We start from the raw sequence: 15,523 nt of genomic DNA on the forward strand, positions 1-15,523 counted from the left end.
GACAGAGACAGTAGAAGGTGAAGCTGCAGGTACTGAGAATGATAAGAATGACCGACATACCAAAGAAGGTGGAAAGATGCAGAGTCTTAGGAAGTCCTAATTCAATTACAACTAGGGGCTGGAAAGCGTTTTAGATCAGATTTCCAGAGGACAGAGGATAGGGCTTCGACATGAGTCACAATTGGGAGGTGAATCAGAGGTAGGAGGAAGGAGTCATGAGAAACTTATTATCTAAGAAGGGCAATGAACTATAGGAGAGGAGAGGAAATCCAGGGCTGGGCATTTGCCTTTCACACACTGATGGGTGTGTAGGGAGCACCGATGTGTCATGAAACAACTAGGTCGTGAAATCTCATTCATAATTACCCATGTATCTGTCATTCAATGCCCTATTACAAGCTGGGGTTAAGTCCGTTATAAGATAAAGAGGGGCTCTACTTTGAAAAGTTTATAGTTGAATATAATTATTATTTCTACATACTATTCATTTGACACTTACTCTACATTATCCAGTATTTTGACTTAATTTTTCTTATATATTGACTTATGTATATATTTTCTACGCAATTAGAATGTAAGCCACCTGAAGGCTATATCCTGAATGGAAGGTTTCTATGTGTCTGACTATGTATTTCCAAAAACAGTCTTGCCAATAAGTACAAAAATAAAATACAGCAAAATTTTGCATACTCAAATATAGTTGATTTTAGTGGAATGAAAAGTATTTTGATGTCAGTAATCAAATACAATACATTATGGTGGTGCATTTTAAATTTCAGAACATGAGCAGAAATTAGGAGTCTATTTTAAGGTAATTTCTGAGGCATAAGCATAATTTTGATGTGGCATGAACTGAATGTACAGTTATTTCATCATTCCTAGTCCCCTTTTTCTAGTGTAGTTTTTATTGCTCTCAAAGGGCTTAGTGTTTAATGCACAGGCTAATTTGTGTTAAATCAGAAGAAAATCATGTGAAATTTAAAACTTACTCCATGGTCTCAGTTTCCATTTTAATCCAGAAGCCTTTTCTACATTTCTTTCACCATAGGTAGCAAACATAGACTTCAGTACAAACAATAATCAATGGCAGAGTCCCACAAAGAATGGATAAAACATCTCAGGTTGAGCATTTAGTACTGCTTATTTAACATTTATTTTGCGCATAACTGTGTCCCTAGCATAAGACACAGTACCTGGAACATAGTACGTATTCCAAATATGTAATGAGTGAATGTATGAATTAATACAAAAGAACACCAAATGTCCACAAGCACTGGCACTCCTTGAATAATGAAATTCTATGGTAGAAATATTAAGTAAACAGAAAAAGAAAAGAAGAAAGTTAGCTTACAGTCATGTCTGATTCTTCAAGTTTTGAGGCACTGCTTCTACCTACCCAACACATTAAGACTGAAGCTTTTGCTCTTGTCACCAGCTGCGTTAGAAGCCACACATGTATATCTTCCAGTGTGGGACACTTGGGCATTGCTAATCTGAAGAAAACGGCCACCAGACATAGTGTGATGGGTGTCATCTTCTTGGAGGAGCTGCCCGTCTTTGTGCCATGTAATTTCTGGCATTGGATTCCCTGTAACAAAAAGCCATTTCTGAGAGCTGGCTATCATTGTATGTCTGCGAGTGATACCTGAAAAAAAGTATTTCACTCATTTGCCTTTCTAAACATTCTACTTTGAAAACAATGCAGTAACCATTCATTCCAAAATAAATGTCAAGCATAACCTAACATAATAATAATAATCATGCTATGATTAAACAATGTTCAGATTAGAAATCATTTTTAAAAGTAGATTAGTTTTATCTCTAAGTGAAATAATTCTAAATTAATTTTTGTGTTTAAATTTATATCATACCTTAGACTATTACAATGAAATTTTTTCATAGTAAAGATACTTAAGAAGAATGGAGGGTATATTTTTATTAAAATTATTACTAATAAATATCTTCACATTTATATTAAATTTTAAAATAATAATTTATATTTTTCATAGCTATATAAAGAAAAAACCCTTTAAATAAATAATTTAATAGGCAGATATTTTGAGTTTATACCAGGATTCTAGCATAGATATATAAGTAGGTAAATAAATAAAGATATACAGTTATCATTCCTTTAATATTTATAGCCCATAGGGAAATACATTTTATATTTATTTTAACATGGGACTTAGGTTAAATATTGTTTTAATTTACTCAAGTAAATTTTTTAATTTTTAATTTCAAAACCATAAAAGCAAGTTCTGTTAGTAAAGAGGGCTATGATGACATTATATCAAACCTGGAAGGCCCAGCTGTGCTGGTTGTGGAGTGTGTGCTATGGCCCTGCCCTGGCAGGGGAGCAGTGCCTGCCCAGCTGCTGAGGACAGCACCCAGTCCTGGCCAACTAGGAAGCCTAACCAGAGAAGCCAGGCAATGATGGAGCCGATCCTACAGCTGCCTTTGTGCAGGGAACAGAGCCAGCAGTCTTATCCAACTGTTCCCAGCAATAGCAACACCCATCCCAACCTCAAAGCTCAGGCACTGACCTCCCCCAAGTGTAGACCCTGATGGAAAGCTCTACCTGCCCAAAGGTGCTACCATCTAACCTGTCCAGAACACCACGCCGAGCTGACTGGCAGAGGATTATCCCTGCCGACATAAACCTATGAAGTCTGGAAGAGAGACCCTTTTCTCAAATGCACAGATACCAACAACAACAACAAACAGATAAATAAGACACCACTAAAGGAAACTACTAAAGTTCCAGTATCTGTCCCTAAAGAAATGGAGACCAATAAACTCTCTGTCAAAGAAGTCAGAATAGTCCTCATAAGGAAGTTTAGTGAACCACAAAAATAGGCAACAACAAAATTTGGAAAACAATGCATGAACAATATGAGAAGTTCAACAAAGAAAGAGAAACTATTAACAGAACAAAACAAAAATCTTAGAGCTAAAGAATTGAATGAATGGAAGCATTTAAAAGAGAAGTTCAACATAAGGGCTGATCAAGCAGAAGGAAATTGTGAACTTTCCAAAGTCATCAAATCACAAAATAAGAGCAAGATAATAGGAAACAAAGGATCTACAAAAAATAAAAAAAAAAAACAATTAACAAAATACCAATAGTAAGTCCCTACCTACCAATAATTAAATGTAAGTGGATTAAAATCTCTAATCAAAAGACAGAATGGCTGGATGGATTAAAAAACAAGGTGCAGCAATAGGCTTCCTACAAGAAACTCATTTTAGCTTTAAAGACACATATGACGGAGAGTGAGCAGATGTATAAAGATATTTCAAGAAAATGGTAATCAAATGAACACAGGATAGCTATACTTATATCACACAATGTAGACTTTAAGCTAACAGTGGTCAAAAAAATCAAGGAAGGTTATTTTACAATGAAAAAGAGGTCAATCCATCAAGAAGTTTAATAGTAAATATTTATGCACCCAATACCAGAGCACCTAAATATAAAAAGCAAATACTAACAGAACTAAAAAGAAATATAAACAGCAATAAAATAATAGTTGGGGACTTATTACCCTGCTTTCAACAATGGATAGACATCTAGTATGGGAATCAAAACAGGATTTGAAAACCACCATTTACCTAACAGACATATACAGAACATTCCATTCAACAACAGCAGAACATACATTCTTCTTGAGGATGCATGGAACAGTTTCTATGATGGATCTTATGTTAGACCACAAAACAAGTCTCAGTAAATTTAAGGTGATTGAAATTATACCAGATATCTTTCCTGACCACAGTGGCTGAAATGAGAAATCAACAACAGGAGGAAAGCTGGGAAATTCACAAATAAAAAACATGGAAATTAAACATGTTAACTACAAGAGACACTTATGTTTCTGAGCAATCCCCATTGTCAGTAATGCCACCTTCCACCAAAACCCCTACTTTTTTTTTGAAGTGAAATTTAAGAAAACAGGAAAAGAAAAGGAAAGTGCAACCTTCAACCAAGAATGAAGAAAACAAAATAAGAGGGGGTGGGGCAGAGACATCCTACATTCAAATAGTAGCAGAATTTTTTTAATAAAAAATAATAATTTACTGAATAAAAGAAAAGGTCAGTGTGTCTTTCCTTTTCTTTCCTCCCTCCCCTCTTTCTTTCATGAAGGAATTTCCTTTTTATCTCTACAGAATCTGAGAGGTTTCCTCCTACATTTCTACCAGCTATACTGGACTAGAATTCAATTTCTAATGCATATCACAGCAGCTTGAATTTCTCTCAACTAATTAAAATATGTGGTGGAGGCAATAAATGATCAGTAGGTGGGGGAAGAGTTGAAGTCCGAGAGCCGAGGCCCTTACCTGTCACTTCACAAGTCAGTGTAACACTCTGCTTCTCTTTTACCTTCACATCTTCCAATGTATTTTCACCCACAATGTGAGGTGGTACTGGAAAAAAAAACCCCAGAAAAAGTAACAATTCTAACCACAGGGCTGTTTCCTATAGCATCTAGGTTTACATTTTTATTAAGCTATAACCTTTAAAGCAAACCCCCAAATTATCATTATTTGACTACTAAAATAATGTCACAATATGATTTTGATCAATTAAGATATATTATAAAGTAAGATGTCAGGAATTCAATCATATAATGAATTCTATTATATAAATTATAAAGTCTGGATAAACATGTCAACAAATTAATGAGTAAAACATTCAATAGACTCTTTTTTTCCTCACTCTAAGAAGCACTCACATTAAAAAAGTTATCAGAATCTTAGCATATTGTTGAACAATTACAAACAAACAAGATAGGAAATTTTACCCATTTTAATCCAACTGATTTCCTCCACATTATTCTAATACTGAATTCTTATCAACAGCAACAACCCAGGGGCCAAAGAATACATAAATATGAGATCAAGTGGCAGATAAAATTTAACTCTGGTTCCAGAAGGCATTTGAGGCAATTCGATTTTTACCTAAGTATTGCAAATTAGATAAATACCTAATACTGAAAGTGCAAAGAGCTTTCTTTCTTCACCAGCTGCATTCCTTACGACACAAGTGTATTGGCCAGCGTCTTCTACTCTTGTCTGCATCAGCCGCAGGGTCCTACCTCCTGAAGAAGCAAACCGCCAGAAGATTCAAAAAGAAATCTGAAACTTTATCAATTGTCCAAGTGATGTTCAATATAGGTGAAATTTAATCAATATCCTTCAAAAGTTTTTTAAGTGAATGTCATATTTTTATTACACATTTTAAGCCTATGTGAAACAAAACAGATAATTCGGAAAAATTTTCTGAGTTGATGGGTAAAAAAATAAATACATTGCTAAGTGACAGCAAGCAAGAAATGGTGTTTCACAGAGATGTTTTAACAGCACCTTACAAGGTAAGTACAAGGGAGGACCCAGAAAACCCCTGGAATTTGTGTATAAAAAAATTGTGTATTTATTCTTACATATTTAAACTTCAGTCACCTTCAAAGTACTCTCCATTTGATGCAATACGCCTGTTGAGACTTTTCTTTTGCACTGTTCAAAACAGTTTTTGAATGTGTTGATTTTGATGTCTTTTAGTGTTTCTGTCATTTTTTGTTTCAGATGCACTTGTAAATCGCTCATCATGAAATGGGCAAATGCATTAAGAGAGTCTTCAGAAAAAATTCTCTGAAGCCAAACACAGCCTCTCACAATGCCAGCTGTTATACTGATACAGATGGGCTCCTAGAACATTCACCTAGTGGAGGAAGTCTCTACTACAAGGGGCCTGTCACCTAGAAGATAATTCTGGGTTTTTTGGGTCCCCTCTCATATACTTTAATCTACAGAGGAGCTGAGGGGCTTCATAATAGGTAGTATATGAAGGAGGATATGGGGGTAGAAAGCAGATGTAACTAGAAGTACCTTAAGCAGTGGAGGTGGAGAAAATGGTGACAGATAAGTCTAGGTGGAGTATGGCCAAATTCTGTGGGCCCTTGAGTGCCATGCTAAGGAACCTAAATGCTGTGTTCATTAAAAACTAGAGAAGTATGTAAACACAATAAGGTCATGATCTGATCTGTGCTTTATCTTCTTTTATTTCCACCTATTTATTTATTTATTTATTTATTGTTGTGCAATTGCAGTTGTCCTCATCTCCCCCAGAAAGACAACTGTGATAAGATGTTTAGAAAAAGAAATTCCCAATTAGCCATTGAATATATAAAATGGGAATGTTAGAAAGAGGACTCTACCAGCAACCCAGCTACGGGTGACAATAATATGTAAAGTACGGTTGAAACCATGAGTCTGGCCACGAGTTTTCAACTGAGTTGCATGGACTCCTAGATGTTGGAAACTGTCCCGCCTGGTTTCAGGGACTGTAGCTCTACCGACAGGCAAGAGGGCCCCAAGGCTGGAGCTAATCAAGGAGGCCTTGGGAAAACAGGCCACTGAAGAGATGATACCTGTCTCCCTGGCAGGGCCACAGCCTAAGACAGACATCGGCCAGTATGGGCAGCAGACAAGGACTTGGGGGGACACGGAGAAAGGGCAAAAAGGCCCGTACCCCTTGGCTTGGCTTGGACAGGGCCAGAGTCCTCATTCTATCTAAGAAAGAAGTCTCCTTATCTCTTGGTGGCTCTGCCCTCCCTGCCTGGCTCAGGCTTGAAACAATACTAAAGGCAGGTACACCCCTAAACTGGATGGGGCTGTTCCCAGGGAAAATCAGGCTGAGAAGTTCCTCTAAACATGCTTTGTTCTTCCTTCAAAAGCTATGATAACTGGCTCATACTGGGAAGGAGATTTACATTATTCATAGACCCTGACCTGAGGCAGATCTCTTGTGTTCCTTCAATTGTTATCCATAATCTCTATTTGTTTTCTGCAAACATAGGCTTTTGACAGTGATTGATGAGCTTTGCCGTATACCCCTGTGCATATGGTTCTCAGTAAAAGCTTTCGGGCACGGGGGCTCGGGGCCTTCTCCACTAGAAGGAAGTGCCCTGTCCCCTCTCCTGGCAAAGAGAGAAGTGCTCGCAACAACTCGTGTTTATTCCCCCCATCTGTGATAACCCTGGGACAGGCTCTGCGGGATTCAGAGCCCTGCTCCCTCCTCAGCTGGCTTGGACAGTGACCCTCAGATCCAGGAGCGTCCACGCCCCACACTCCCCTGTGACACGTGAATTTTAGCAATGTCACTCCCTGTGACACCTAGAATTATTCATATTAAAATTAATGAGGGGGTCACCTCACTCACTAGCACAACTCAGCTTTTTTTTTTTATTTTGAATTTATATGTAATGTTTTGTTTGACTCAAGATTCATCATCAAAGAAATGTAGAGACTGAGAATGAAGCTGACAGGCTGAAGGGTGTAATCTGGAGGGAAACTCCACTTGAGGACAAAAGAAGAGGGGCAGCCAGCAAGTGAGACTGAAGCAGAGCCTGCAAGGGAACTGAGAGACGCACTAAAACACAGGAGCTCTCAAAGCCACTGGCAAAGTAGAGTCTAGGTAAAAAATGGACATCATTCCTTATATTTCACAATAATTTTCTAGCTTAGATATTTTTGCTTAGTACCCTGCATTTGAACTAAAATAACTGAAATGATTAAACATGACATTTTCATGTAAATATCCACCTGGATCTGAACTTGTCAGGAGTTTCTACCTACTCTCTGTTTTTTTAAACACAACAGGATGTCAGTGAGTTTTTACATAAGCAAGCTTCCCATCCTGAAACCACTGAAAGTTGAACTTAGCGTCTCATTTAGACAAACAAAGCTGATTACTTGAATTCAGTCTTTTTTTCCAACTGCATTTACATAGGCAAAGTTGAATACAGAAATTATCTAAACATGTCAAAGATTTGTGTTAATTAGGAAAGGATTCAAGCGCTGACTGCTACTTCAGATTAGTGAAACCATGATATAATTCCAGTTGAGAGATATTAACACAATCCAACTTTTATGAGTCATTGCCATCTTGGCAAACCTAAACCTCTTAAGTCTCATGATCTTTCTTTATCTCTTTGTTTCCTGGTCTTCTCACTTCATCCAGTGAAAAATAAAAAAAGGTCTGACAGTTAGTTATACAGAGACATTGCTTGTACCTATTAAATTTTTATAGCAGTTATCTCTTCTTGGCACATAACTTCCTACAATAATAGAGACTTCATCAGAGCACTGCTCTCAGAAGAGCGGTGCTGCAAGTCTCGGGAGGGCTAATCTTAACGAAACAGAAGTGTGCAGAGGACTAAGGACCAAGTGAGTCACATGTCATTCATTCGACTCTCATCCATCTATTGCACAACACACACCAGACTGTAAAACTGAATGACTCCCTTGGCTGTACCACAAGATGAAATACTTTTACTGTGTTCGCTCAAGGATCTCCAGCAGCCGGTCAAGCAAAACAAAACTAAAGAAAACCCAAACACCATTCTTGTACATCTATAATAAGCCACCGTATGTCGCTCCGTCTTGCCTTTTTCGTTTCTAGGAGTTCTGATGTAGTTATATTTAATAAGAGTTCCTACTTTTTGAGAAATTGAGAACTAGAAAAAATGAAAATTACAAGAATAATTTCAAGACGAGAAGATAATGTGTTCAGGTTTTGGGTAACCAAATGGTAACAAAATCTTTACCATTACTATCATTTCCAAAGAACAACATGGGTCTAGGAGTCCATGAAAATGAAAGCACCATAATAAGGACATAGGACTGTCTTCCAGGACAGAAAGACCACAAACCTTTCACCAGGTTGTCTGTGGTAACAACAACAACACACATGTATTGGATGCTTACCATATAAACAAGCAGTGTGTTAGTTGCTTTGCATACACTAACTCGATTCATATTTACAAAATTCCTAAGAGGCAAATTTATTAATATCTTAATTTTGCGAGTAAAGAAACTAAAGTTAGCAATGTCAAGTAATTTGCCTGAGGTGATAAGTTTAGTAAGTATTATAGGTGATAAACGAGGTTAATAGCAATGCACATTCCTTATCAAGTTCCCATCATTTATAGGGGGTGATCTTGAAGAAACAGAGGGACCTTAGGATATTTAGATGCATTTTTCTCAAAAACCTTCAAAAGTGGGGATTTAATTTTTAAATAAATTTAGGGGCAGGGAACTCACTATTAAGGTAGCTTATCTTGATTTATAAACAGTATGTATTTTTAAAGTTCTTTCTATTTAGACCCAAATTTGTCCCTAGAATCTTCTGGAATGAGACAGAACCAATATAATCCTTTTCTACACCATGGATCTTCAACTGTTTAAATTTATGTAACCATAAGGTTACATGAGGCTCATTTTTCTGGGTTCAATATAATCAGCATAAATTACTTTGTAATCATTAACTATCACGGTTACCCTTCTTAAAAATATTGTCAATAAATCCTTCTTCTACTTTTCCTAATAAGTGAATTAAATCCATAGAACAATTGGTCTCTCATTTTTCTTACTGGGGAAAAAGTACTTTGTTAATGTAGTAAAATATTGTATTATTTTCTTGATAAACACATTACACTGTTAATGCACAATAAATTAATAACACAATTCAGAGACCTCTTCATATGAAAAGTCACCCTAATTTTTATCATTTTTTTAAAACTTAAGTGCAGAAGTTCATTTAGCTTTTATTTTGTTAGGTTAAATTCAAAAGTATGAGTTGTGCTTGAATTCAGATGTCTTCATTCAACACATTAGGCATCCTTCTAAGTATCCAAGCTTTTTATTAACCACAGATTTGCCACGAATATTTTCTTAGTGTATATCCAAGTCATTGCTAAAAGGCACAAGGTGCAGATTTATGGCATGCCCCAAGACACCTCTCTCCATGCTTAGACTGATCCATAAAGGAGAAGCTAATAGAATTTCCTACCCAATTAGATGAAGATTAAGCTGGATAGCTCTTTTACAGTAATAAAGTCTTAGCTCACAGTAAACTATTCCATCCTGTAAATATAAAACTCTTTCAGGTTAGAGTAATGAATAAGGTGAAATACTCACTTATGGAGGGAGGTATATCACACAATACAATTCTCTCTAGAGTCTGGTTTTCATTTCTTTTTTTTTTTTTACTCTTCACTTTTCAAATTGGGTGGTGCTCACTGTAGCAAGACTGTGCTGACATCACCGTAATTTAGGTAATAAGGGAGTGCCCAGTGTTCTTTTATAAAAGAATCTAGAGCTAATGTAGAGATTTTTCCCTTTTAGTATAGCTCCTGATGCCCTTCTAAAAATTCTTTTTCTTAACGTGATCAGTGGATATTACAGTAAGCAACTAGATCAAAAAGAAACATAAGACAGGAAGAAATGAGAAATTAAGAAGAAATTGTGGCCACATGAAGAAAAGCAGATTATCAGGCTACAAGAATTTCTGATACCTGAGAGAATTCTCACAGAACCGCTAAGGCCGATGGGCCAGCCATCTTTAAGCCAGGTAATTGAAGGCAAAGGAATTCCCGAAGCTTCACAAGTCAGGGACACGGAGTTCTTTCCCACCACACTGATATTTTCAGGTGCCCCATGGTTTCCTATGATGCTTGGAGGGGCTGTAAGACAAAAATAAGACACACAAGAAATGGAAAGGAAGGTAGCTACCATATATCAAAACACCAAACCTTACACAATTTATTGTTAATAACAAGTCTTCCATTTTCTGGTCAACAGCAAAGTAAGCAATCACATCAAGGACATTATTATAATTAGTACTAGTAGTATTTTAGCGTGACATTCTCAGAAGTAAAAATGTCACTTCCTCCCCACTAATAGCAATAAATGACTTTGATATTTTTATTCCAGTGAAGGTGAATAATTTTCTATGAGTCATTCATCTTTTCTGCTAAATTTGTAATATGGATTCATGGCCTTCTTATAGGCAGGATTTTCTAACAAATTATTCTAATCCTAAATATTAAAAGTTACCTAACAAAAAATACTTAAGATGGATTCCTTTTCTCTTTTATCTTCTCATTGCCCTAGCTTTGGCTCATGTACTAGCTGCAAACTACAGGATATTAATACTGGACTTTGTGTGAGTCCTAACTGCCTGCAAGCTATGACTGTGTCTATTAAATTTACCATTCTTTCTTTAGATCTAAAAACTGTGATTCATTTTATATAGGTATCCCTGACAACAGACATGTTTGGTCTATTCCTAATGACATTTATGACTCACCAATTAGAATATTAAAGCTGATTTCAGTATAACTCATGACCAACTGAGGCTGAGTCAGTAAGCTCTAAAGAACCTAGGTTTACACTAGCCAAGACAGCTAATTTGGAAAACACGGAATCAAAGAATATTAGCTGGGATATCATTGAATCCAAAGTACTTGAACATCACCATTACCTATCTCACTACGTGCTTTCCTAAAAGAATATTTAGTATATACTTATTTTAGCAAGGTAAGAAATAGGAGGTCAGGCATAGGAGCATAGGTGATGAAACAGACCTAGAGAAGTGGTACATGTGTAGAAAATAATATACTATACATAAAAGACTCAACACTCAAGGTCTATCCCTCCCATCCAGTATGCTATAGATTTTATCAGCCAATGGATAGACTTATTGAGCTTCTTTATACTTACTATGTACACTCAAGTCATATTTTCTGTCAGTCATTCCTGCTACATTTATAGCAACACATACATAACGGCCTGTGTCAGAGACATGAATGTTCTTCAGCTGAAGGATGCGACCTTCATCCAGTATTTCTATCCCCCTTCCCTTGGTCAAGGGGCGGCCATCTTTCATCCAGGTCACTGTTGGGTGAGGGATACCCTGCACCTCACACTCCAAGGAAATACTCTTTCCTCGAGTCACAGTAATTTCAGTAGGGTGGCTGCCGCTGTTGGATATGGTTGGTCGAACTGAATTTAAAAGAGAGAGAAGCATACGTAGGAATTTTCATCAGCCAAAGTTAAATTTATTTTTTAAAAATAGATTTTATTTTTTTAGAGCAGTTTTAGGTTTACAGCAAAACTGTGCAAAAAATACAGTTCCCATACACTCTGCCCCCACACATGCAGAGCTTCCCCCAATATCAACACCCTGCACCAGAATGGGACATTTGTTTAAATTGATGAATGTACTTTGATACATCATGATTTCTCAAGGTCTACAGTTTACATTACAATTCATTCTTGGTGTTGTACATTCTACAGATTTTGACAGATATATAATGACATGTATTCTCCATTATAACATTATTCAGAATAGTTTCACTGCCCTAAAATCCTCTGAACTTACAGTTTAAGTTCAATGTTATTTTGTATTAGTTCCACCATAAAGCATAATGGTTATACAGTCATATACTTTACAAAGCGATCCCCTCCAGATTTCCAGTACCACCCGGCACCATATATAGTTATTACAATATTATTGATTATATTCCCTGGGCTGTTCTTTACATCCCCAGGACTATTCTGTGACTACCAATCTGTAGTTCTTAATTCCTTCACTTAATTTTTTACCAAGCCCCTTATTCCCTTTCCCTCTGGCAATCTTTTTCTGTTTGCTGTATCTATGAGTCTGTTTCTCTTTTGTTTATTTATTTTGGTTTTCAGATTCTACATATAAGTGAAATCGTATGGTATTTGTCTTTTTTTGGTCTGACTGATTTCACTTAGCATGATATCCTTAGGTCCATCCATGCTGTTGCAAAGGGTAAGATTTTATTCTTTTTAATGGCTGGTAATATTTCATTGTATATATGTACCACATACTGTTTATCCACTAGTCAGCTGGTGGACTTTTAGGTTGCTTCCATATTTTGGTTATTGCAAATAACATTGCAATGAATATAGGGGGTGCATATATTATATTGAATTAGCATTTTGGGTTTCCCTGTATATATATGCAGAATTCTCTGGAATTGCCAGGTCATAATGCAGTTCCATTTTTAATTTTTTGAGGAACCTCCATATTGTTTTCCACAGAGGCTGCACCAATCTCCATTCCCTACCAACAGTGCAACTGCGGTTCCCTTTTCTCCACATCCTCATTAACATCTATCGTTCATTAATTTTAAATTCCCTTTTGAGGTCAAAATTAGCTGATAAAGAAATACCTAGGACTAATGGAAGTGGGATTTGTAGACTGAGAAATGGAATTCTTGTCCATTTTTTATAAATGGGTTCATCCCTAAAATAAGCCTCTCAGCACAATAAGGAAAGAATGCTGTGCTTGCTACTTCCCCTGCTTTGGAGTAGTTACACAGAATATTTGCAGAAGTCTTTGTGGTACTGATTTTAAAATAGATGTGGTAGCTAGCTCACACCCCAATGTCTATTACCAATTCATTTCTTCCTTCCACCTTCCTCTACAGGAGTTGGAAAAGCTGAGACTATTTCTCAGTCTCCTTGGAAAACTGAGGTGGCCACATGAATCTATTTAGGCCAAATCTAAGAAAATCCAAGTAAAAGGTCTACTGGCAGGGAGTGGGACTTATGGGTTTGGGGAATTTTTAGCTCTCCTGGTAAAAAGGAAAGATATGACTTTTTTTTAATGAGGTATAATTGGTATTTAACATTATAAAAGTTTCAGGTGTATAACACAATAATTTAACATCTGTATGTACTACAACATGATCATCTGCAAAAGTCTAGTTACCATCTTTCGTCATAAAGTTGACCCCCTTCACCCATTTCACACTCTCCCCAACACTGTCCCCTTTGGTAACTAACAATCAGTTCTCTGTATCTATGCATTTGTTTCTTTGTTTTCTTCCTTTTTTTGGTTTTTTAGATTTCACATATAAGTGAAATCATATAGTATTTGTCTTCTTCCACCTGATTTATTTCCCTTAGCAAAATAACCTCAAAGTTCATCTGTGTAATAATGGCAAAATTTCATTCTTTTTTTCTTTTTTTGTAGTCAAGTGGTATTCCATTGCATACGTGCACCATTTCTCTTTATCCATTCATCCACTGATGGACACTTAAGTTGTTTCCACATCTTGGCTATTGTAAAAAAAATGTTGCAATAAACACAGATGTGTCCATATCTTTCCCAATTAGTGTTTTTATATTCTTTGGATAAAAATCCAGTGGAATAGCTGGATCAAATAAATGATAGTTCTAGTCTTAGTTTTTTGAGGAATCTCCATACTGTTTGACATAGTGGCTGCACCAATTTACAGTCTCACCAACAGTGCATGAGAGTTCCCTTTCTTCTGCATCCCCTTCAACTCCTATTGTTTTTTGTCTTTTGATAACAATGATCTGTAACAGGTTTGAGGTGATATCTCATTGTGGTTTTGATTTCAATTTCCCTAATAATTAGTGATGTGGAATATCTTTCCATGTGCCTAGTGGTCACCTGTAGGTCTTCTTTGGAAAAATGTCTATTCAGATCTTCTGCCCATTTTTTGATCAAGTCTTTTTTTTATGTTGAGTAGTATGAATTCTTTATTCATTTTGGATATTAACCTTTTGTTGGATGTATGATTTGCAAATATAGTTTTTCCATTCAGTAGATTTATTTTTCATTTTGATGATCATTTTCTTCACTATCAGAAGTTTTTTAGTTTGATACAGTCTCATTTGTTTATTTTTGCTTTTGCTTCCTTGCTTTTGGAGTCAGATCCACAAAAACATCACTGAGACTGATATCAAGGAGTTTCCACCAATGTTTTCTTCTAGAATTTTAGTATTTATGGGTTTATTTTCAAGTCTTTAATTCACTTAAATTAATTATGTACATTATACGAGACTGTGATCTAAGTTAATTTTTTTTGCACATGGTTGTCTGGTTTTCCAACACCATTTTTTAATGAAATTGTCCTTTCTTCATTGTATGTTCTTAGCTCCTTTGTTGTAAATTAATTTGTTGATATATATGTGGGTATATATCTGGGCTGTACATTCTGTTCCATTGATCTGTATGCCTGTTTCTATGCCAATATTATATTGTTTTGTTTAGAAAAGCTTTGTACTATTGTTTGAAACTAAGGAGCATGATACTTCCAATTTTGTTCTTCATTCTTAAGATTGCTCTGGCAATTTGGGATCTTCTGTCATTCCATAAAAGTTTTAGAACTATTTATTCTAGTTCTATGGAAAATAACTTTTGATAGGAATTACTCTGAATCTGTAGATTGTTTGGGGTAATATGAACATTTTTACAATATTACATTTTCCAATCCATGAGCATAAAATATCATTCCATTTATTTGTTTCTTCAATTTCTTTGATCAGTTTCTTGTAATTCTCAGTGTACAGGTCTTTCACTTCCTGGTTAAATTTTTTCCCAAGTATTTTATTATTTTTGATGCAGTTGTAAATGGGATTGTCTTCTTAATTTATCTGATGTTTGTTATTAATGTATAGAAATACCATGAATTTCTGTGCATTGACTTTGTATTCTGCAACTTTGCTGAAGTTTTTAATTAGTTTTAACATTTTTTTGGTAGAGTCTTTATGGTTTCTTATATATATTATATCATGTCATTTGCAAACAGTGAGAGTTTTACTTCTTCATTTCTGATTTGGATGTCTTTGTTTCTTTTTCTTGCCTACTCGATATGGCTAGAATTTCCTATATCATGTT

General features: G+C 35.9%; 1 protein-coding gene across 1 annotated transcript in view; it reads right to left on the reverse strand.

Annotated features, from left to right (window-relative positions):
* The window catches only part of HMCN1 (hemicentin 1), a 392,649-nt gene that overhangs the window by 106,667 nt on the left and 270,459 nt on the right, over positions 1 to 15,523 (reverse strand). Inside the window, exons 45-49 of the mRNA XM_054587651.1 lie at positions 11,563 to 11,844; positions 10,356 to 10,523; positions 4,986 to 5,099; positions 4,339 to 4,425; positions 1,397 to 1,588 (exon numbers count right to left, since the gene is read on the reverse strand). Of these exons, the coding sequence (XP_054443626.1) occupies positions 1,397 to 1,588; positions 4,339 to 4,425; positions 4,986 to 5,099; positions 10,356 to 10,523; positions 11,563 to 11,844 (843 nt within the window). The remainder of the gene's footprint in view (positions 1 to 1,396; positions 1,589 to 4,338; positions 4,426 to 4,985; positions 5,100 to 10,355; positions 10,524 to 11,562; positions 11,845 to 15,523) is intronic.

This window comes from Pteronotus mesoamericanus, unplaced genomic scaffold (assembly GCF_021234165.1).
Source record: "Pteronotus mesoamericanus isolate MK-2021 breed Mesoamerican mustached bat unplaced genomic scaffold, CSHL_Meso_final scaffold_1186, whole genome shotgun sequence".
In the NCBI taxonomy this organism is placed as follows: Eukaryota; Metazoa; Chordata; class Mammalia; order Chiroptera; family Mormoopidae; genus Pteronotus; species Pteronotus mesoamericanus.